Source organism: Mya arenaria, chromosome 13, assembly GCF_026914265.1.
Source record: "Mya arenaria isolate MELC-2E11 chromosome 13, ASM2691426v1".
NCBI classification, from domain to species: domain Eukaryota; kingdom Metazoa; phylum Mollusca; class Bivalvia; order Myida; family Myidae; genus Mya; species Mya arenaria.
The window spans coordinates 67,523,457-67,547,168 of NC_069134.1; the positions used below are offsets into that span (position 1 = coordinate 67,523,457).

Sequence of the window (23,712 nt, forward strand, 5' to 3'; positions counted from 1 at the left end):
TACACATCAGATTTTTTCTAAAGGATGTATTTTTATAGGCAGTCAGTGAAAAGAATAAATAAAATGATGAATATAATCCAAATCGATACATTTCAAAGTTCTCTTAGCTGGGAGAAGTTGTGTAAATCACTTGTTTGTCGTAAATGCTGTCGTTTTCAGCCGACAAGAAAGTCATTAATCAGTGTTAATTTATTTGTTATCATTACAACAAATATTGGATCACAAACGTATGTAGTCGTCCAGTTGGCTCCCTTTTGAGCACGAACCTGCGCACATTTTATGCAGCATTTTGCACGCTCCAAACACTTCCTCCGACCCGGACTGTCGTGCGCATGTCACGAAACTTTGAACACACTTCGTCACGTAACACGCTGAAAGAACACAAATCACATCGTTTTATATGCTCCGGTTAATACATACGAGTACGTATTTCTTGAAAAGTTGTATACAAAAATAATAAGTTAGGGAAACAGGCTAGTTTCGAACTGCTAGTAATTTACATGAACTAAAAACAATCGTGCTGGCGTTGGAACACAAACTGCATTTTCTATCCCGACGATTAGATGACAAGTGATGAGTTAACTATTGTATAGTGCGATATTATAAAACAGTTGGAAGCGCATCGAGCGTTATGATTCACATTTATATATAGAATTTCTGTTAAATAAATAACCTAAATTGTATTTTGATGGGGTGTTTCATAGCAGAAACATTAAAGAGCGAGTTCTAATATTTATCAAATTTGTTATACTTTAGATTAATTTTCCCTGTTAGTTAGTGCTATATTTATATAATCTGAAAGTAATTTCTAAGTGTTTATCACCCCTAAACACGGAGATCATGGATATTAATATTGCAGAACTTAATATATTCCTCAAAAATTGTACTTTTAATACCGCTTTATAAATATCAAAAAGTCAATACCACTTCCACCACTATGTTTAAAGCTACTACATTTCCTCTTATGTATGGAGAGAAATCTCACCTTCAATTCATTGGGCTGAATTATGTTTGTCGCCATCAAATGTATTTGAGCTTGTTTCATTCATTTCGAAGAATATCTCCCATAAAAATAATGACATATTTTGTGATTACTGATACCATAGGGTTCAAGAAAAGTCCATGATTAGAAAACTAGATATGCAAACAATTGAATTTAAAAAAAATAATTGAAGAGAGGTCCAGTGACCTCATACAAATAATGGAAATAACTCTTGATACAAACGTATCATTCAACACTTGTATCAAAGTTACCAAATGTTGAATTCTTAAAAAATATTAAACAGGTAGGATTTGTGTCAATGCTATATGTATATGAACATGTATTTACATGAATAATATAAATTTAAAATATACGGCAATACAACCATTCCATTATGTGTTGCAGGTAGCTAGCGCTGTGGTTATCTTATAAATAGCGACCGTTGTTTCTGTTTAATTAGAAATCTTAATGCAAATGACATTTATTAAAAGAGGTACTGTACTCAACATTCAGTTGCTTTCTCCTAGAAAACATGAAGAACTCCAGTAGTCATAATCTGAATATTCAGCAGCAGCTCAATCGAACTGCGACTGCAGCCAGGAACGTTCAAGATGCTTTTGAAAGTTATAATGATATTGCTATTTGTAAAGCTAAATGCTTCGCGGTCTTTAAAGACATCATTTATGAATAACGAAACAGTGTGTAAGCATATTCGTTCAGGGGCAAGATTGTAAAGATATTAGCTGTCGATCTATTCAAAAGTGCAATTTATTATGTAACCATAATGTGTTGTTGGAGAATCGAGAAAGGTACTTACAATATATTTCTATTGTTTCCTGACACGGGCTATATTCCGAATTTCCTGTTTCAAAACCTGAAACAAAGATGAAATTTTAACTATATCACATTCATGTTAAATGGATAAATAGTGATTTTTGATACTTCTGGTTTATCAAATAAAGAGTTACTTTTTGCAGAAAACGTGTGCAATTAGTTATTTGTCAAGAGATGAAATAAAAGGTGGATTTCTTTTGTTTATATATATATTTGTTTCGTAAAAGTATTTTTTTTTAACCAGTATCTATTTGCCTCGAATCGTCTTTATTGGCTATAAGACAGAATGAGAGCCAACGCCGTTAACTACCAATACTAAAAGGTAAGCAATTGTAGTGTTACTCCTATAATTAAATTGTACTTTTGAGCATTGCATCTAATAGCTTGAAAACATTGCGCCTTATCACGTGGCGTTCGTTGGATCTTCAAAATATTTACTGTTATTAATGTCTCAGAAAGGAAAGATATTTCGGTCGATACATACTGTCAAAAACAAACTTACCCAATTAACGTGCATTGCTTAAAGCAGAAACTGGTAATTACTTACTTGTATGCGGGATAGTGTCCATTACATTTAGTGACTTTTTGCTCCACCAGGCTGGAACAAAACAACTGGATGTTCATGTATATCACAATATATGTCTTTATTGGTTGCATTAGGTTTATGATTGGATTTCGCTTTATGTACATTTTAACATGTAAATATGTAATTGTACCGGTTTACTGTTCCATATTGTTTATTTGTATACTTCGATATATCTTCTGTAAAAGGAGGCAAAGACGACAGTGCATTTCAGTGTAATTTATATTCTAATTAAGAAATTTCGATGTAATATTACCCAATACATCATAGGTATCGTTTGAAAGCCCTCTGACGACGAATATGCTTAAGCCTTGGCAAATGAGTATACTTTTTTAGTTGAAATACTGGACGTTTTTAACAAAAAGAATTAAATGCTAACATTGCTAACTAATTTTACAAAATATTTCAAGTTTAGATAAAGTCATTGTTTCAGTATGAGATAGTAATTCATTTGTTATACCTAGTTGGCACCAAACTCATTTCACGGGTGGGTTTGAGTACGTTTGACACAGTGAACCGTGCTCAAATGTCAGAAACAGTGAATTTTAATAAGTTCATTATGTCAGACCTTATGTTTATTTTATTTGTCATGTTGTATCTTTCAATAAATCACCGAAAATCATGACAAAAATGAAACAAAGTCCGTATTCCCAACCTGAAAATACTACTGCAAACAAAGATTAAGTTCTTGAATGCGTGATTCAATCTGAAATTTTAAGTGGACTGTCGAATAACCACATTTAAACATTAAGACCTTATCACATAATCGATATTTCGTTATAAAGTTTTCCAGCTTAATTACTGCACTACCTCCGTGATTTTATTTTCGACACTGAAACATTTTAGGAATGTTTTAGCTTAATTAGGCAGTGTTGATATCTGAATCGGTTTCATATATTCTTCCTGCATTTCTAGAAAATTTATTTATGTTTGTAAATTGAGTTTAAACCCATCTACATCGTTAATCGATGTCATTTTGAAGTATGGGTTAGAAAAGAGGCAAGGACGATGCAACTTTTGTCGACAAGATATAATAAAAAAACTGAACTAATGTCATACAGTCATTAAACACTAGAGATTACTGTGGCGGTTCTGTTATTTATTTTAAATGATGGTCTAAAATGCGTTGCTAAAATATCTACTTTAATGCCTATAATTTATAGGGTTCTAATCGAGGGGTGAAGGCGAAAAGGTTCTTAGTGACATTTAATAAAGAAGAAGATAGAACCTTTTCGCTGTCACCCCTCATAATGTTATACAGTTATATAGCGTCTTGGCTTGAGCAACGTGTCCCTGTATTTCTTCCTATTCATAACTCGCTGCAGCTGAGTCTTCCATATGAATACTTTGAATCTATCTTAAGATGATATAAGATAGTATCATAGTGTTGATTGTTAAATCCAGTCAAGGATTACAAAAGCCTGAAGTAAAGAAACGCTAACGATCGATCATATTTAGCGTTACTCATTTGTCAGCGAGAGGTACAAATGTTGGCACGGCGGATGCAATCATTCTTTGGGGTATTATTTCTACCGCTCTGATCTGTCATTTTAAGCGCGAAACGGTCTGTAGAGAACTGGTTGTGTGAATGTGACTGTGAATAGCCAGGTGTTTTTCAGGGAAAGTGAACAGGCGATTCGTCTTCGACTTTTGATTAACAGTTGTAGGCCATTTTCTCCTCGTCAACTTTTATTCCATACTTAACTGGTAATTTCTCACGGCACCGCCTTTAAATGTGTACTTTTGAACTTCTTTCAGGGCAACAATCGATTCAATGGGTAAGGTTTCGATAAATTGAACTCATTTTTTACCTTTAACATTGATGTTGTAAATAAACTGAGTAGACGTTTAATTGCCAAATGTTAGACATAAAAGTGTTTCTACCTACGACTTTCTGTTCCAATTATTATACCAAGTACTGATCTAGTTGTAATGCATTGATATATATGCGATTGTTTCGTACATAACGACGAGCTGTATTGGATGGAATTATAAAATTGGAATGCATTGACACGGTGTTCATAGCCATAATGTCCCTTCATGGTCACGGGGACTGTATAAAGGAAACTAGCCAATCGCGGTTTTATAGCATGTAGGAAGGGACCTAGCCACTCGTGGTTACAGAGCGTGTAGAAATGGACTTAGCCAATCGTAGTCACAGTGCGTGTTGGTAGGGACCACGACCGGTCTACCAACAATAGGTACATAATCTAACCAGCTACATTGCTTTGCATGTACTTGTTGTCTCCAGCAACATAGACGCCAAGTTTCACTTTAGGTCAAAGGTTGTTTACACCGACTCCTCCGCCGCAGACAATTACAATACTTGACTTATTTTCTTCGAAAAAACTACATGGAGAAGGGAAATTCCATTTGTTCTCGCCTTAGTATCTCGCTCATGAATAATTGTTGCAATCAAATTTCTAGACAGATAAGGGCCCCTTGACATCTATTTGAGTCTATACCGCTTTGGTAGTGGACGAGACAACCCTATGTTTACATGGAATTATATTTCATTGGTTGTACGTACTAGGGGCATGTTCGAATTTCTACATATTAAAGTTATAAAATGATTAAAATCTAGTTTTTTAGTGTTATTAACTGGTCCCTTTTTTACACACCAAAAGAACACTGCAACACGTAAGTAACGTTATTCCTGACATACAAAAAACATATACACTTATAAAGTGTACTATTGAAAATAGAATGTTTTTTGTAGGATTGAAAAGCGTTTGTTTAAAACACATTATATAAAAAACTTCTAAACACAAACATTTTTTAGTTTTCGATTGTTTAATCTTTGTAAATACAAGCACCGATATTACACGTCAAAATATGGAATACGGTTTGTAAAAGAGCGTAAGCCATCTGAAAAGACTAATACTGTTATTCAAATTGAACGTAAAGAGACTGATAAAAGATAACTGGGTGAAAATAAGAAATAAATCGCTATCGTTTCATTCGTAAGTCATTCAGTTATGAAAGCCAAAAACGGAAAACAAAGCAAAACAGCTTACTATTTCTTTTGATAAGGTTTTCTGGAAAGAACCCGTCTTCTCCTGTCAGTGACCGTGCGTGGGTTGAGCCTGAAGGTAAAATATAAACGGTAAGTCAAGTGTTGTTTTTTTTTCTTGCATACCGAACGTGTGTTTCCGGTCATGTGACCAGTGCTGGAAAAACTCATCTTACATACCCCATGTAAGATGAGTCACGCGCAACAACGCGCCACTTCTTATTTCAATAAATTGTATGGTTTATGAACAATATATTATGCCATTCCAATAAAGTGCAATCAAATATGTATCTTTGCAAGACTTTTAATTAAAATTGAACATAAATAATCGTTAAAAAACGCTATTTTTAGTTATTCAAAATCACTGCGCTCTATGACGTCAGTAAACAACATCGCGCGCGCGTTTTGGTGAAATGTACAAAAGTGCGTTTTCTACGTCAAATTTTCCACAAATTCATAATTAAAGGTATGCAAGAAAAAATATCAATCATGTCTTTCCGGTCCGGATCGAAAAATCCGACCCTCGGGCACGCTGCGTGACCGGTAATTCGGCAAGCCTCGTTACCGGCTTACGCGCGTGCCCTCGGGTCGGATTTTTCTATCCGTACCGGGAAATACATGATAGATACTTATAACATTATATGTATATTTTAAGGTGTATACAATATTCGGTATAATATTATTTACAGGCTTTCATCTACATATTGCTGATCAGCGCTGTAAAATAAACGTATTAAATATATTTTCCCCATCATCGAAGATCTAAAGACGTCAACGCAATGCTTTATATAACAATGTTAGTTCGGTACTGAGTGGTGGTAACAAATAGTTCACAATTTTGAGATGGACAATAAGACTGAGAACCGACGAAAATATATGGCCTATATTATCATTATTTTACTCTATTATATTGAAATTGCAAAATAATACAATTATAGTATTACAAAGTATTTTGGTTTTAGTGGGATGCGAGCCCACGCCGGTAATGTAAAGAAAACATTATAACATGGATGCCTTCACCGCTAAGCCACGAGTATTTATACGAAAGTGATTGATATTTTTTTTTCATTTTAATAATACATTGATAACATCATGTGATAGTATCAATCAACGAATCACGCCACAACAAATCCGTACTTATTTGGCCATTAGCATTATCAACGCTTAAATGTAGCCTTCAAAGAAATATTTGAGCAAATATCAAAAGTTTTTTGAAGGGTTCCAGTTTTTGGTATCTTAGTTTTAAAATTCCTTATGATTTGCAACACTTTATTTCGTCATACAAAATAGTGTTGTTTTATTACAAAAGAAAAAAGACATGAGCGAGTCCCATTTAAATATATGCTCTGTAATTCCAGTAAAATCATATTGTACTTTCCTTAAAAATAGAAAGTCTTGTTTTAATTTTTACTCAATACGTTGTGAATGATAATGATTCTTTTATTGGCGTACATAGCTGTAAAACGATGACAGAATACCCGCTGTCTCGGTGTCTGTTAATTGTTTTGCTGTTAGAATTCATCACCTATATGTTCTACAGAATACCCGCTGTCTCGGTGTCTGTTAATTGTTTTGCTGTTAGAATTCATCACCTATATGTTCTACAGAATACCCGCTGTCTCGGTGTCTGTTAATTGTTTTGCTGTTAAAATTCATCACCTATATGTTCTACCAGCCCTTTGATGCGTGTTATTATCGTTTCTACGTTTATCAATCTGCAATATTTATTTTCTTTCCGCTTCACATATCAGTCCAAAATACTCGTTTCTTTAGTTAAAGTTAATACCATCCCCATCCCCATTACAGTAGGAATTCGCCTTTTGACTGCTGGCAGATTTTTCAAACGTATGTTGTTGAGAGTAAAATGTATTTCATTGTGTTATTTAACGTGGGTGTTGCTGTAAATATACAAATATCTTTGGAAAATCATTTATTCCTCCGGACAGAACATAAAACATTTGGTTTAATTATACAAAACAAATTAAAAATGAAAACTAATATTAAAGTCGGGCGTATCTGAAGACGATCGTCATCATCACTTTGTTAATCAATGCAAATGTATCATTGGGAATATTTATTGGAAATAAAATGTCTACCGTAGGCAGAGTCTGCCAACTTCAAAGATTTTTAATGTATTTTTCTCTCCTTTGCATCAACATTGTGTGTTCAACATCATTATGAGCCAGAGCAGGTACTCCAATACCTTACCAATACCTACTCTTAAAGGTATTAAAGACATCAAATCAGACTAAAACAAAACCTCTTGAGAATGCGGGTCAAATCTTTCGAATTTCATTAAACTGCATATAGATTTATCTTTATTTTGATTTTGCAGTCAGGGAATCATTTATCTTATTCTTACATAAACTATATGTATATATACACAATAGTTGTTGCCATTCAGTTCTCGTAACACATTACGGTTGAAAACTGCACCCTCACAGATTGACAGTTTTGACAATTTAAAAAAAAAAAACACAATTGTCTTGGAATGAGCCATTTTTCGTGAATGTCTATGAAACAGTAATATAAGACCGATGGCAAAACACCAGCTTGCATTTTTTTCATATTTACGGTCGAAAATTGATGTTTTGTTAGCAGTCTCATATCACTAGTTTCCAGACATTCATAATTGTTTAAAAGTTGTCAAAACGGTCAATATGTGAGAGTGCAGCTTTAAAGGTTTATATTGATATGCTGTTGTGTGAAAGGATGAAAAAAAATCGCATTATAAATAAACTAAGGAATTATTAAGTGCACAACAGAATGTCCATATCATTCCATTAAAGTTGTATTGTTTTAAATGTATACCTTTAATATATAAAATATTGCATAGGTGTGGAACAATATAATAAAGACTACATACTGTGGTGTTAGGCAAAATGTTTTACGGAAAAAACTTAGATTGGCAAATAGGCTTTGTCTTTCAAATGTTTTTATCTAAACTGTATAATAACAAAATATGCTACATATCCCCTATAGTTAAACGATTTACGGCTGATAGGTTATAATGATAAACATGTCTTTTTTTGTAATGGTATATCTTTGTTTCTCTTTGTGTTTGTTTAATCATTACTTTATTACAAAAAGATTGCATCTATAACATGGAACAACCATTCCAATTGATCACCCTATGTTAATTCGTTTCTCGGAAGCGTACACACACAGCCTAGATATTAAAGCTTGGCTAAACATGCCATTGGTTTTTGTATCAAAGTACTGCAAAGTATACCGATGATATTGTTTAGAATCATAAGTAAGACGTGTCCATGTCAAGTAAGTCTTTGAAATATCACCTATTCAAATAAAACAATCCCTTGCAAACATTTAATTTAACTCATTATTGATGGCATTGTTAATAGATTTGGTTACACATATCTAGTAAGTACATCCCAAAGAATGTTATCCGGACTTGTTTTGATCATGACATCGCCCAACGCTTACAAATGTCACTTCTTATGTTCGAGATATTTTATGGCGACGCCATGTTTTTTTCTCTGATCAGTTGCTAATGAAAATATCGGACAAATTGTTCGTTCGGGTATGCATTTTCTTTAACGACCATTGCATTAAATACTGATTCTGAACTTGTGTAGAGGTGTTTTCTTTTCTGTCCATTTCTTATTTTTGCATATGTATTTCCATAATAAGCAAGAGCTGTCTGTATTTGTAATGTCGTCTATATTTGTGATGTCGTCTGTATTTGAAATGTCGTCTGTACTTGGAATGCCGTCTGTATTTTAAATGTCGTCTGTATTTGTAATGTCGTCTGTATTTGAAATGTCGTATGTACTTGACATATCGTCCGTATTTGTAATATCGTCTGTATTTGAAATGTCGTCTTTATGTGTAATGTCGTCCTTTAGTTTCATGTTGGTATCTACCCTGAACGCCTGCTGTTATTGTTGTGGGTATATATCTTGATTCTGCTGTCTGATTAGGACTGATATTCCGAGATGACATGAACAGCGGGAACAACTGCATGCGCGATAAAATGAGAAGATAAAACTAGCAATTTGTACTGTTGTCATCCTTCAGTTCCCCTAATGTTCATCTATAGCCAGCCCTGAGTCATTTTACAATCAATCTCACAAGTATGTCCACATTACACATAAAGTATGCTCTAATTTACATTTCAAATTGCTCAGCTTCGAATTCGGTTAATTTAAGTTACTGAGCAAGATTTCACTAACAATATTGAATCGATCGAAAGAGGAGGGAAAGTCAGTTGCCTAGCCATTTGGACGAATTACCGGAATCAGATAATCGCCTGCATTTTTCAGGACATTACTTTCCATGTGTCCTTTGTATACTTTTTCATCATTTTTGTTCGATCTATTTTTCAGCAAAGGCTGGCTTGAATTGAAAAAAAAATATTTAGGAAGCCTTATTAGCAATGTAAGATACAAGATCTTTCAAGTTGCAGTATACATCGCCTTGTGTGTTTGTTCCTGAGGTTATAATGATTGTTAAAATTGTTAAAATAGCTTTCGTTTGCAAATCACTAAATATAGAAAAATATGCTCTGACGTACAGCATTGCAAATTTCGAACCAAAACAACACGCCGTTGTAATAAATTTTGAATGCGATGTTTGAAAGCATAATTGTTTGAATATATTACACTTTTCCTAAAACTATTTTCCTAACATCTATAAGATAAATTGAACAGCAAATAAATACTTGCACACATAAAAGTCTGCATTCAATCTTTGTTATATTCATTAGTGAATTTATCATTTCGCATCGAGTTCTTAAGTTATCCCAGCAGTGCGGCCTTGTTGCAAAACTGCTTAAAGCGAAACGCTGAGCATATGTAGTCGCCCAGCAGTGCGATATTGGCGTCAAACTTCTGGGAAAACGAGAAACGCTGAGCGTTCGGGTTTATTGGATATTTTACGCCATAAATTGCTCACATGTTTAGACAAGTACGATCATAACTTGCCCCTCACCAATTAAGACCTTATTATTAAGACTGCAATGTACGTATTCGGTATAGTCATTGTTAACTTGCAGTGTAGTGTTCTTGTGAAGGTTATTTAGTACAGTGATAATTTGACCCGGAAACCGACATGTCATAAAGGATGATTTATTTTTTACAAAAGTAAACACATTATTGTGTTCAACTTTCTTTTTTAGTTGTTTAAAGCTGCACTCTCACAGATTGAACGTTTTGACAACTTTTTTTTTGTCTTGGAACGGGCCAATTTATGCGAAAATGCATAGACACCAGTGATTTAAGACTGCTGACATAATCATAATCAGATCGTAGATTTTCATATTTAAGTTAAAAGTTGATGTTTTATGAGTTTTCTTAAACCGTTAGTAACGTTTTTAGCGATAAAACATTAATTTTCGAAAGAAAATACGAAAATCTGCGATCCGATCTTTTGTCAGCAGTCTTATATCACAGGCTTTCATTTATTTACGCCAAAATGGGCTCATTCCAACACAAAGAAAATAAAAAAAGTAGTCAAAACGGTAAATCTGTGAGAGTGCAACTTTAACATCCCGTCATCGGAATTTTTTTTTTCTGTAATGCGTCAATAACGTACAGAAGTCAATATTAACGTTTTAATACACATCTTGTTTGAGGGTTTAACGAGTGTATGAATTTGTCAATATTGAATTATCGAATGATTGATACAGTTGTTATTAAACGGAAATAATGGTCATTTTCAATGGCATACAATGTCAGATGTATCAGATTCTTGTCATTGATTGATATATCATTTCCCATTTACTAAATCGCTTTTGACGCTTGAAAAAAGCATCCGCGCTTGCCGTGAACTCATGCGGAAAACTCATTTACAGGATTAAACTACTTCAAACAGCTAAACTCGTAGTTCAGGGAATTGATATAAAACCACTGCAAACCGCTTGAAAATTAAATGGATTATGAACGAGTGCTGGGACCGATGTATTCCATTCAAACACCATACAAATGACGATTCATTAAATCACGCTGCTTCATTTAATGAATAGCTCCATTTGTTGACACGTATTTCCTCAGTTGTCAAATCCAATCAGGACGTTGCTGTTTTGTTTAAAAAGTAAATACGTATCAAACAGGAGTAAAAACCTGATAGAAAATGAAATGTACAACTTCGCCAGAATAGCTCTTGACAGTTTTTGTGCAACTCATCCTTGCCAATTAGCAGGGCTGGAGAGCGTTTTAAATGAATCCCACAAACTTTTGCGATATACCAAGAAAGTGTTAAAAGTAATGTCCTCAATATGCTAGAGCGAAGCCTTATCTGATAATAGCGTTTTGTTCGCCTAAACAGTTGGCTTTTATTAGGCTTCTCATTACGCGATTGGCTAGTTTGCAAACAAAACCCTGGTGTCCACTAAATGTAGATAATGAGCTTGTTTTACGCTATGTTTTCGAAATAATAGCAACACCTTTTATATTCATTTCATAGACGTATATCACAAAAGTAGGTTGTATGCCAAATAAAATGAAAGCACTGAAAGCGTTGAAGGACTGTAGGCGCGACAAGCGTGATTTTACATTGATATTTACTGATCTGTTCACAGGCAAAAAAAACTAATCAAAAACATACTTTGAGTAGCCCCAAACTGTAACCGATAGTTGGCTGTCATTACCTAAGAATAGGTAAATATAAATTGATGATTTAAATACAAATAGCTGGTTTCGTAACAGTAACTGGTAAACATAATAATAATGTTTTCTTCGCTTGTTCCCAGTTTTAGCACAATGATGCTTTTTTTATTATAAAACGCTATGATCGCACAGTTTTAAACCTTTTATTTACAAAGGAAGACTTTGTGTGATGTTCATGGTTTCAATTATAAATGCATCGTATCTTTTAAAAGATTTGCATTAGGTACTCTGAATTATATTCCTTCGTCTGCAGATAGAGTTGGGATCCTTAATTAATCATTGAAGTTCTTGGGGTCCACCTATTAGTTTATTATTATTTGTTTTAGTATTCAATTTCCTCAAGTCAATGCATACTTTGATAAGATTTACCTTTGTTTTTTTTTACTTTATTCTGGATTGTAACGATAAGAGTGCACGCAACTGGTTGAAACCCCCAGTAAATTTACATTTTACTGACCGTTCAAAGGCGGTACCTAACAATCCTTGATAAACACACATTGTGTGTTTGTTTTTATATAGTATATGTGCACTGTGTTGTTTGAGGAGTTTTGTGCTGTTGTTCCATGTTTCGCGTTTTGTTTTTGATTTTGTGTTCCATGTCTTTGACGTTTACCCTGTGCCATTTATGTTAACACTTTTGCGCTACTGAGCTTGTTTCTGTAGATTTTCGTATAAATATTGTGTAAAGTCAATAAAATGAAACCCGACTATTTGTAGCACATCAAGTTAGATATGAGCTTTAGTCAAGACATTTCCATTTTCTGCGGAATTAGCTTTACCTATGTTTCCTCTCGGTTCCTCACAAAGAGTATTTAAGATTCTTTCAAATTCATATTAACGTTAAAATTTTGTGAACTTATTCAAATAAAATGGTATCTAAGTTCGCACTAATTTTAACCACAAAACACCATGCGTCCCATTTTGTAACCCCCGGCGCAAAAAATCCTTTAACATATCATGTTAAAATGCAGTTCTGGCGATACCTGATTTGATTTGCGGTACTTAAGTCTGTTGGCCTGCGGCCTATTGCTTAAAATACAATAAGTGTTTACTGGCATGCTTACCAGTTGTGTTTCCTTTATGTTTACCATAAAATGATTTTTTGGGGATTGTTCCGATCATATCATGTGTGTCTCATAATACTGTTCATGTAACAGTAGTTCGAGTTAAATCAGATGTGACTTCTGAAGGAAATAAAAACGTACGATCAACCTCAAGCCTGTTACTATGAACTTAATCCAAAAGGGAGTGCCTGCTGCCTGATTTATTTCCGCTTTATGCTTGAATCTGATTATATCGGAGCTTTTCTCACAATACAAACATTTAAACCAAAGTGATAGATTCAATCTCAAAAGGTTGATCCAATACGAGATAATATCCATTGAACCAACAATCGCCGAATATAGATGGACAATGGAGTATTCGCTCTCTGTTCAACCTTATACCGTTTTAAGGAGGGCAACGCTATTGTTCCAGCAAAACATTAAGATACTATCTCGCATTCAGATTAAATGATAGAAAATCGTCCTTGGCGTCATGATCCACAAATGTAGGAGTACAAATGAAATTCTAATACCTGAAGCGTTTTGCCATATGCTAAAAAATGACACTCTTATTCAAAATCAAAACATACACATGTAGTATAACAAAAATATATTTAGATTAATAAACCTTAAACTACTTACTAAATGATGCATTTGTGAAAAATATTAATTTCTGATCACAAGATTGTAACCGTGTATTTAATAGCTGAAAACGCAAAAATATTACATATTTGGTGACTGCTAAAAAATTAACTGTGATCTACTATGGTCTCATAAGGTAGAAGTACCGTGTTTTCTGCACCTTTCTTTCCAATTACACTCGGTATCCTTCAAAAGAACCATTGTTTTAGATATGTATTGATCCCTTTTTGTATATCGAAACAATTGTTATAATTACGGTAAATTTTATTTTTGATATGAGTGCATCTTTAAGTATTCAATAGATAATATTTTTCGAGTCGTTTGGCTATAACGTTTATTTCATTGACGTGTTATTTCAGAAACCCACGAATACAAATTGGGAAAGGCAAAAGCATCGTGGATGGATCAAAGGACCCATTCATAACATTGGAACCTTTTTTATACGGAGGGCCGATTATAGAAGCGCATTAATTAAATTAATAACTTAACTTTAAAAATATATAACGAACACGTGTAAGCATTTCACTTCATCAAACTTGTTGCGCAAACCTTGTTACATATGTTTTTAGAAATAAACTTGTATTCTCTTAATGTAGTTAGATTCTGATTCTATTTGCATACTTTAAAACGGACATTTCAACGCATCAAACAATTGGTTAATGTGGTTTTGGAATGAAATAACACTTGAAAGTCACACTCTATGGCTCATGGCCATTACGGGTAGAGAAAGGGAGGCATTCTTTATATCCTATATGATGACGGAGCGTAAATAAATAGAATCTTATCAGACATGCAAAGTGAAAAGTGTTCATGCTAAACAAATATAAGAAATTATATATAAAAGTATGAAAGTACGAATACATATTATACGTACATGGTTCACATACAGTCAACCACATATATATGTATATATGAAAACACCATGGACGATAATAAGTATAGATACAGCATACTGAATTATTCAGCATATTAACAACATCTACAAAGGCAATATACAATGTAGTTTCATATTGACCAAATGCGTTTATTCCTGGTATACAATTATCGTTGCTCTGTCAAACATATGTGTTATACATAAATTTATATAAATATATATATATATTTTTTTAATGTCATTTTGATAAAACCCACACGTAGTTAATCCTAAATAGAATAGTCAAATCTTGGTAATACCATGGTTATGTTAATCACACATCTCAGGAAGGTTATATACTTCAATGTCACTTTTAAGCCAATGCTTCAGAGATAACGAAATGTTGTTCGCTTTCAAACGACTAAACATAACTTTGGCAATGACACATTTTATGCACTAACTGTTTTTTTATTTAAAAAAAAACAAAAACGAAAACAAAACAAAACAATCATAGTCTATATAAAATGTATAGCTATTTAAGACTTTGAAAGTATTTTGTGAAAAAATAGAAAATAAAATTGACGCAATTGACATGACATAATTGTAATTTAATTAAACAGCATCCGCAAATTACATGTAATAGGAAGCTATATCTTGAAGAGACTTTTCCGGAGGTTTTATGTTAGCGACATTTATTTTATGATTGTTTTAATTCAGTTATTTTATCAATTTGATAGAAAAATAATCACCTAGATACGTTTGAGAAAATCAAGCGAAAAAACGTTAATATTTTCGGCCAGAGGAAGCATTTTCTACCACACTTTTTTACACATTCTTCTGAATAATTTAGATCTGAAGTTAAAAAATGGAAGTGATAGATTTTTTTTTCTTTTTCTGCTTGACGCTATTCTGTTTATCCGTTATCCATTGCATAACGTGATGTGAATATTGTATTTGTATATAGTGTATGGTTCTGTTTTCTGTGGAATGCGAGAATAACTTTGTTTGAAATAAAAAAATGAAAAAAGTTATAATGTCGCATTTGCCTGAACGTCGTTCAGGTATACATTAGATTAGAAGTTTATATAGTGTACAATTTCTGCACTACCATAATGGATAGAGCGAGAGTGTGTGTTTCTTAATTTCCTCATAGATGAACGTCATGCGGAACAGTGCGCTGGGAAGGTCTCAAAACCTTAGCAAATTTGCTGCAATATATTTCATTTTATATAGTTCCTTTTATATAGTGTTCCTAAAATGTAACTATAAAGCTGTCAGGAGGGTTTTAAACCATTTTATATTCCTTATTAGTTTAGCTTCTCTAAAGACAGTGCTTTGTTCTCCAATTGCACTCACTCTTAGACATCAATGTTAGACTAGTATTTTCATTTTTTTTGGAATAGGAAACGGGACAAAAACTTTTCTCTCTTCAGATGTGTCAATGTCAGCAATTTTACCCCAACGTAACCTCAATATAACATAAATGTTTGTCCTTAAAATAGCTTCTTTCTTTTTCAAAAAATAACACATGCAATAGCATCCTCAATTAATTTTGATCGGCTTTACAAATCTAGATGCCATTGAGGTCCTATGCTCTACTGGCATGGCTTGTTTGGTCATTTTCTATCCGGAGCATGTACGTTTGGTTGATATGCAACATACTAATAGTTGTTCACTTAGAATATTTCGTTTACATGGCATTTTTTAAGACGCAGGTTTAACATGTGGGGACGTCTAATTTAGCTTTTATGATTATATCGATGGTGGTTTTTTAGAAATTGTTGTCAGAGTCACACATTGGAACATTTCTCCTCAAAACATCTACATTTATATTAAACTACCCCTGTGGACATTTCCTATATTTTTACAAACATTTAACAATAACATAACTCATGAATAAAGAAAATAGCCCGCATAAATATTTTGATACAACGACGTTTAAAAGAAGTTTATTTTAAAAAAAGGTAAACACACATTTAAAAGTAAATAACACGAATAAAAGACAATCAATTCCAATGTCTAGAACTTTGAAGAAATGTTTAACCCACTAATATACATGATAAAACATGAGACACAGCGAGCTTGTGAATTGTTTTAGAAATAAAAAGGTAGATTTTATGCATGTTTTAAGAATTAGAGTTTAGAAAATTAAAATGTTCAGTACATTGTCAGTATTAATTAATATAATTATACAGACTAGAGACACTTTAAAATTGGCAAAAATGGTATTTTTTTATCTGCCGACGGTTAATTAGACATGATTTACTATGTATTAACAAGAAATGATGGAAAATGACCTAATGTTTTATTGAGATTGAAAGGTCAAAACCCAAATATAACTACTATCCAAGTTTGGTGGGGCAAATAAAAACTGGAGGCTCGATTGTGTTCAAAGTTCAATCGTAGCAATGTTGTTAATTCCAAGGGGCCAAAAGCCAGTGCATACATGGGTGGCTCTGGCAGGTTTTCGAAAAAAACCGTGATTAAGTCAATATCTAACTACCGTATAAAATTTAGTGAAGATTGCCAGTAGAGGTAAACACAATTGTTTAACATAACAAAACATATAGGTGGTGTAGTAAACGCATGTGAATATTACCTCAATTCTTGTAGATGTGAAAGACAATGTACATGTTCATAGGTATCTTTAGTTAAATATAACTTCACCGTGCCCTTTTACTACAACTTTATAAAATATAATTTAGGTATGTATGTATTTGATTCATTATAAAAGATACAATCTCCGATTTCTACTACGCATTTCGATTTATCAGGTAAACAATAAAATTACAATGTCATTAACAAACTTAATATATGTATTTGTTATTACAAAGCATACATAAATAGTTCCAAACTTACGTTGATTTTATTTTGTTACGGAAATTACTATGCCGGGTTATCCTAAAAGTATATGAGCCAATACGGCTTTTCTTGACCTCTGATGAGGCAGATACAAGATCTAGTCAAAATGCGTATACAAGAAAACATGCAAAGGATTCGCACAAGGTCTTTTTGCTATATTTCAGTGAGATTTTACCAAGATTGTAACAAGCTACTACTAATATTTCAGTGAATGTTATTATGTTTTGACTTATTTTTAAATTAAATCAGTGAAATCCCAATTTTTCGGAGAAAAGTGTTTGTTTGTTGTTTTTTGTCGAGTAACACCAAAGTCTTGGTACAGGTTCGCTGTTGGTTCATATAAAACATAAATAGAAATATATAAAACTCCAAAATGGAACCAAAACATTAAAATTGAAATAGTATTTCAGCTCCTTATTATTTTCAGCATGCAACTTAAGACAGAAACATACTTACCAGCAAGTTCTCATGAACCATGAAATAAACACAAATTATAAGTCATGAAGTCATATTACTCAAGTCCTCAATAAATTTTTACCAAAAAGTTTAAAAAAATAAATGAAATAAAGATGTTTTTTTCTTGTCTATTGTGGTGTCGCTTTTATAAAAAGTTCTGATACAAGGAGTAGGGTATTTCAAATTTAAATAAAATTGTTATTTGACGGTAAATTTCGTTTAAAATTAGTTTTTGAACTCTGGAAATGATATACATTAAGAAATAAGCAACCTGATCATAGTTTGAAATGGTGCCCATTGGAGGTGCGCTAATGAAATATAGCGAAGTCTTACGCCGCATTCGATCTTTAACAAGAGTTTGTTTGAGAGTTTAGTTTCTTAAAACACTTCGACAAACCTTTTAACAAAACCGTCACCTAATGGGGCATTGTTAAAACATTATATTGAAAACAGGTTTGTCAAAGTGTTTGAGGAAACTAATCACCAATTCAAGCTCCGGTAATATGCGAAGATATGGCTCATTAAGCGGCAGAGTCTGTTCTTTTTTGTTTCATTTAAAATAGTGAAGAAAAAGATATGTTATCTTTGTTTTCAGTCGTCATTCCAAGCAAAATGTTGCCTTTTGACATAGCATTTCTGACATAGTGTATCACGTGGTATACAAACACTGTTTCAGTTTCTACTAAAATGTCTACTAAGGTTGTTTGGCATAAGTAAACAACCAACTATTCCGTTTCTTTACACTACATTGTGTATAAACTGAAGAAAACTGTTTGAAACAACAAAAACAGTTTGTTTAATTTCAATAAGTTCATTCTTATATATGTCAAAATAGTTTTATATAAAGCATTTTCTCTATTTGTTCTAAATGTGGCAGCTAATGTGTTTAACGTCTGAACTAACTGAAAACACCGTTTGTTTATTTACCGGTTCTGAATTTGAATAGAAAATTGTTGTGCATCAATGCACAGTTATGCTAACCTTTTAGAAAAAATATCAAAATTAAAAGCTCATGTACATGTGTTTTTTTCTTCACTAATTACATCCGCTGATATGGCTATTAAAGTCCCCGCTTTTAATTTGTATTTCTTCCTATTTTATTCTTTCTTTTTCCCAAGTGTATTGCCTCTTGGCATTACAACATATTTCTACTAGGTAGCTTATCAAATAAGATTTATCAGCTAAGTAGCAAACAAAACTATCTAACCTATTTGTGACGAGGTAAGAAGGATGGCTAACAGAATTCCAGTGCCAAGAATTTGCAAGTGCCTCACAGCTGTGTTTGTTGATATCACGACTTCCATAGTCCTGAGCTTATTTTGTTCTTTTTCCAGTTTTTTCCTTTTTCTTCAAAGTCCTTAAACTCGAGCGGTTAGCACACCAAGCTCTCACCACCTGTATCGGTATATGTTCCTAGCGCTAGTCCTCGCGTCCAATAGTCTAACATTAAACATCAACCTTACTATCTCTTATAAAAGCCGCTGCTTCGTGTAACAGTTCCGATTATCGTGCCTGTTTGGCGCACCCCTTCACGATACGAGGCGTATTCTTGCCGTCAAACTTTCCCACTCATTCTCGCGGTAAAACGCTTCACGCAAGGCTTCACATTTTAATGAATACTTTGACGACCAACGAGTTGTTATACACAAAGTGGTCATAAATATTTAATCCATGCAGTCTTTGATTAACTGTGGGCTATAATGTACAAAAACAGAAGCTTCAAGTAAACATGCCTGTTAAGAAATCGTTTAGTTGTCAGGGCTTCTTAAACAGATTGTTGTTTCAAAAAATGTTGACACAAGTCTCTGTTGTGCATTTGATGTAATTAAAGAAGAGACGGCGTGCAATTATGTATATACATATATATTAATGCCGTCCCTTCTTTAACCATGTACATACATATATATTAACGCTGTCCCTTCTTTAACCATGTACATACATATATATTAACGCTGTCCCTTCTTTAACCATGCACATACATATATATAAACGCTGTCCCATCTTTAACCATGTACATACATATATATCAACGCTGTCCCATCTTTAACCATGTACATACATATATATATATATATATATATATATATATATATATATAAACGGTGTCCCATCTTTAACCATGTACAATCATATATATTAACGCTGTCCCATCTTTAACCATGTACATACATATATATAAACGCTGTCCCATCTTTAACCATGTACATACATATATATATATAAACGCTGTCCCATCTTTAATCATGTACATACATATATATATATTAACGCTGTCCCATCTTTAACCATGTACATACATATATATTAACGCTGTCCCATCTTTAACCATGTACATACATATATATATATATATATATAAACGCTGTCCCATCTTTAACCATGTACATACATATATATTAACGCTGTCCCATCTTTAACCATGTACATACATATATATTAACGCTGTCCCATCTTTAACCATGTACATACATATATATTAACGCTGTCCCATCTTTAACCATGTACATACATATATATATATAAACGCTGTCCCATCTTTAACCATGTACATACATATATATATTAACGCTGTCCCATCTTTAACCATGTACATACATATATATATTTACACCTCAACTTCCATTCCTTAAATGAACTGCCTTTCGGCAATTGCGTTCATCAATCGATGAACGCAACATCTTCGGATATGTTCGGATCGTAAGTTATTGCATAACAATATACCTGAAAGCGATTGATCTTGTTATTGGTTGTATTGTGTCTGCAGGTCCCGTAAAATATAGATCAACATTTTTAAAAGTGTTAGTTTATTATATTTTAAATATAAGTGTTTCAATTTTACGTTTTTAAGTGATTTCAAGTGGTTGAATTGAAGTATTGTGACGTCATTTGAAAAAAATGTTTCCGGTTATATCGGGTCGTTCTATTTACAGAATGGGTAAGAACGGATTACTGAAAGGTTTTCTTAAATGAAATGAAGTATTTTTTTAACGTTTCTTGAATAAAATAATGGACTATTGGTGTAAATATAAGGAATGAATTGCGGGGTTGATGTCATTATCGGGGTATGAACGCAATTGGGTTGGTCAATGTGTGTGGAGTCCGAAGGACTCCACGCGTACTTTGACCAACCCAATTGCGTTCATATCCCCGATAATGACATCAACCCCGCAATTCATTCCTTAAATAAACGCTGTCCCATCTTTAACTATGCACATACATATATATTGACGCTGTCCCTTCTTTAACTATGCACATACATATATATCTAAATCTTATCAATCATTTCCAAGTAATCACTGATAGTCTTTTAAACAAGATATCAGAAAAATCAGCTTTACATTTGGTTTTTAATGTTGGCAATCATGAAACATGTTTGCCGTGATCAGACCAACTCATTAAACTTTCTCGACTGAAAACGGCCCGATCTTGAAATAATTCCCCCTTGACGATATGTGGTTGAGACTCAACCATCCAGTAGATTCAACCATCCAGTAGACTCAACCATCCAGTAGATTCAACCATCCAGTAGACTCAACCATCCAGTAGACTCCACCATCCAGTAGACTCAACCATCCAGTAGATTCAACCATCCAGTAGATTCAACCATCCAGTAGATTCAACCATCCAGTAGACTCAACCATCCAGTAGATTCAACCATCCAGTAGACTCAACCATCCAGTAGATTCAACCATCCAGTAGATTCAACCATCCAGTAGACTCAACCATCCAGTAGATTCAACCATCCAGTAGACTCCACCATCCAGTAGACTCAACCATCCAGTAGACTCAACCATCCAGTAGACTCAACCATCCAGTATTCAACCATCCAGTAGACTCCACCATCCAGTAGACTCCACCATCCAGTAGACTCAACCATCCAGTAGACTCAACCATCCAGTAGTTGTCTTAACGCAGCAGATTAATTACCCAATTCTTTATCTGAGAATAAGCCAGATTGTTACAATCGGTTCCAGGAACGAACAGTGACAATATGATATGAATGATAGTATCAATTGTTCTTTAAGTATAAGTTTGCTTATGTTCTTTTTCTGTTTACCTACTTTATACCAATATTCTAACCTAATATTCTACTGGCTTTATCATTTTAGGTAGCGAAATTTGTGTCTAATTTAAATGTAATCTATCGTGCGTGTTGTGAAAATAAACAAAGTGTAATATTTTGTCACATTGAGTGTTCAATACAACAAAGTTTTCACTAATTATATTTTTTCATTACGCTGTTTTTAAGTTGTGAACTGAAGACTGTGTGGTTTACCTTTTTTGAATTGCTTAACGATACACAGACTTATTAACTAGCTCAGTGAAGCCACATACTTAATTCTGCATCCTTGAAAATGACGTTATTTAAAAGTATGGCTTTTATGCAATCTGTTTCCCCAAAGAAAAAAATATCTTCACGGTTTTAATTCAACCTATCTGAGGACTAGAACCATATTCGAAGACGTTAATTATGACATCTGTGGTATGATTTTAAGAAACTTGGTGGAAACTTATGTAAAAAAAAATCAACTACAGAAACAAGCTCAGTAGCCAAAAGTTGAAACATAAACCCCGTTTAATGTCACAGGATAAACGCGAAAGACAATGAAAAAAAATCTTAAACAAGAAACATGGAACAACAGCACAAAACTCCACAAACAACGCCGTGAATATATACTATATAAAAAAAAACTAGATATGTTTATCAAGGATTGTTAGGTACCGAATACTTATGAATAATGATTTACGTCATATACATCAAACCTTGAAAAGTGCAGGTAGTGATGCTTAAAAATGACGAAACGTTTCAGGATTTGTAATCGTATATTTATATAATGATGTATAATCCTTGAGTTCCCTGATAGGCCGTGCTCGGGTATAGTCCAACATAGTATTCATCCAATCGAACGATAACTCATGTTATTATAATAGGAAGCCTTTTCTATGTAAATTGTTTAGAACTTCCCTGATGCATTCGCGTTTTCGGTGACACTCTTATTCAAAATCAATACATACACATGTATAACAAACATACATATTGACTGATAAATCTTTAACACTTACTAAATAATGCATTAATGGAAAATATTAATTACTGATAACAATAATATAACCATGTATCTAATAGCAGAAAACGCAAAAATATTAAATTATTGCTGAATGCTAAAAGATTTACTGTGGTCTTCTATAGTCTCATAAGGTAGAAATTCCATGTTTCATGCTCATTTCGTGTAAATTAAACTCGGTATCCTTCATTAGAACCATTGTTTTCGACATTTATTCATCGTTTTTGGATTATTAAAGAAATATTATTAATTGTGTTAAATCGTATTTGGGAGTAAGAGTGCATCGTTAATATATTTAAGGCCAGTGCGCTTGTCCCTATAGTATCCATTGTTTTTCTGTAATGTGTTTAAAACAAAAAAAGCCATAATAGTTAGATGCCATTAATTAAACGGAACTGCAGTCCGTGGCGTTCACTCCCCTCACATGACCTTTCCCGGATAGTGTACGTACAGAACACCTGTGCATTGTTCGTAAATTCCGCATTTTCAGTATTAATGTTATTACCACCCATGTTGTCAAAATCACACGATCTGTGCATATTATTAAACAAATAAACATGCTGTTGATCAGAGGGATTTCCAGGTTTATCACCGACAATCAAATTAATGAATCATATCCCCGCGGTTCCATTTGCATATTAATACAAAAGGTGTAGGCTCGGTTTGTGTAATTATCGCTATTTTTAGGATTTTTTTTCCATATCAGTATCATTCCTTTCTTATTAATCAACATTAATTGAAGGCTAGATTAA

General features: G+C 33.3%; 1 protein-coding gene across 1 annotated transcript; it reads right to left on the minus strand.

Annotated features, from left to right (window-relative positions):
• Positions 1–29: 29 nt before the first annotated feature.
• LOC128212975 (uncharacterized) lies at positions 30–19,404 on the minus strand. Its single transcript, XM_052918407.1, has 5 exons — positions 19,102–19,404; positions 5,417–5,485; positions 2,364–2,414; positions 1,800–1,856; positions 30–371 (listed from the first exon to the last, which is right to left on the minus strand). Exons 1-5 carry the CDS (start codon positions 19,196–19,198, stop codon positions 220–222), a joined length of 426 nt encoding a protein of 141 aa, XP_052774367.1. The 5' UTR covers positions 19,199–19,404; the 3' UTR covers positions 30–219.
• Positions 19,405–23,712: the final 4,308 nt, after the last annotated feature.

Excerpts from the sequence above, each read along its gene's own strand:
- LOC128212975 (XM_052918407.1), bottom strand. The coding sequence starts at position 19,198 with ATGGAAGTCGTGATATCAACAAACACAGCTGTGAGGCACTTGCAAATT. Across the intron at positions 5,486-19,101 it reads TCTTACCTCGTCACAAATAG|GCTCAACCCACGCACGGTCA; the intron begins GTTAGATAGTTT and ends TTTTACCTTCAG. Across the intron at positions 1,857-2,363 it reads GGACACTATCCCGCATACAA|GTTTTGAAACAGGAAATTCG; the intron begins GTAAGTAATTAC and ends TCTTTGTTTCAG.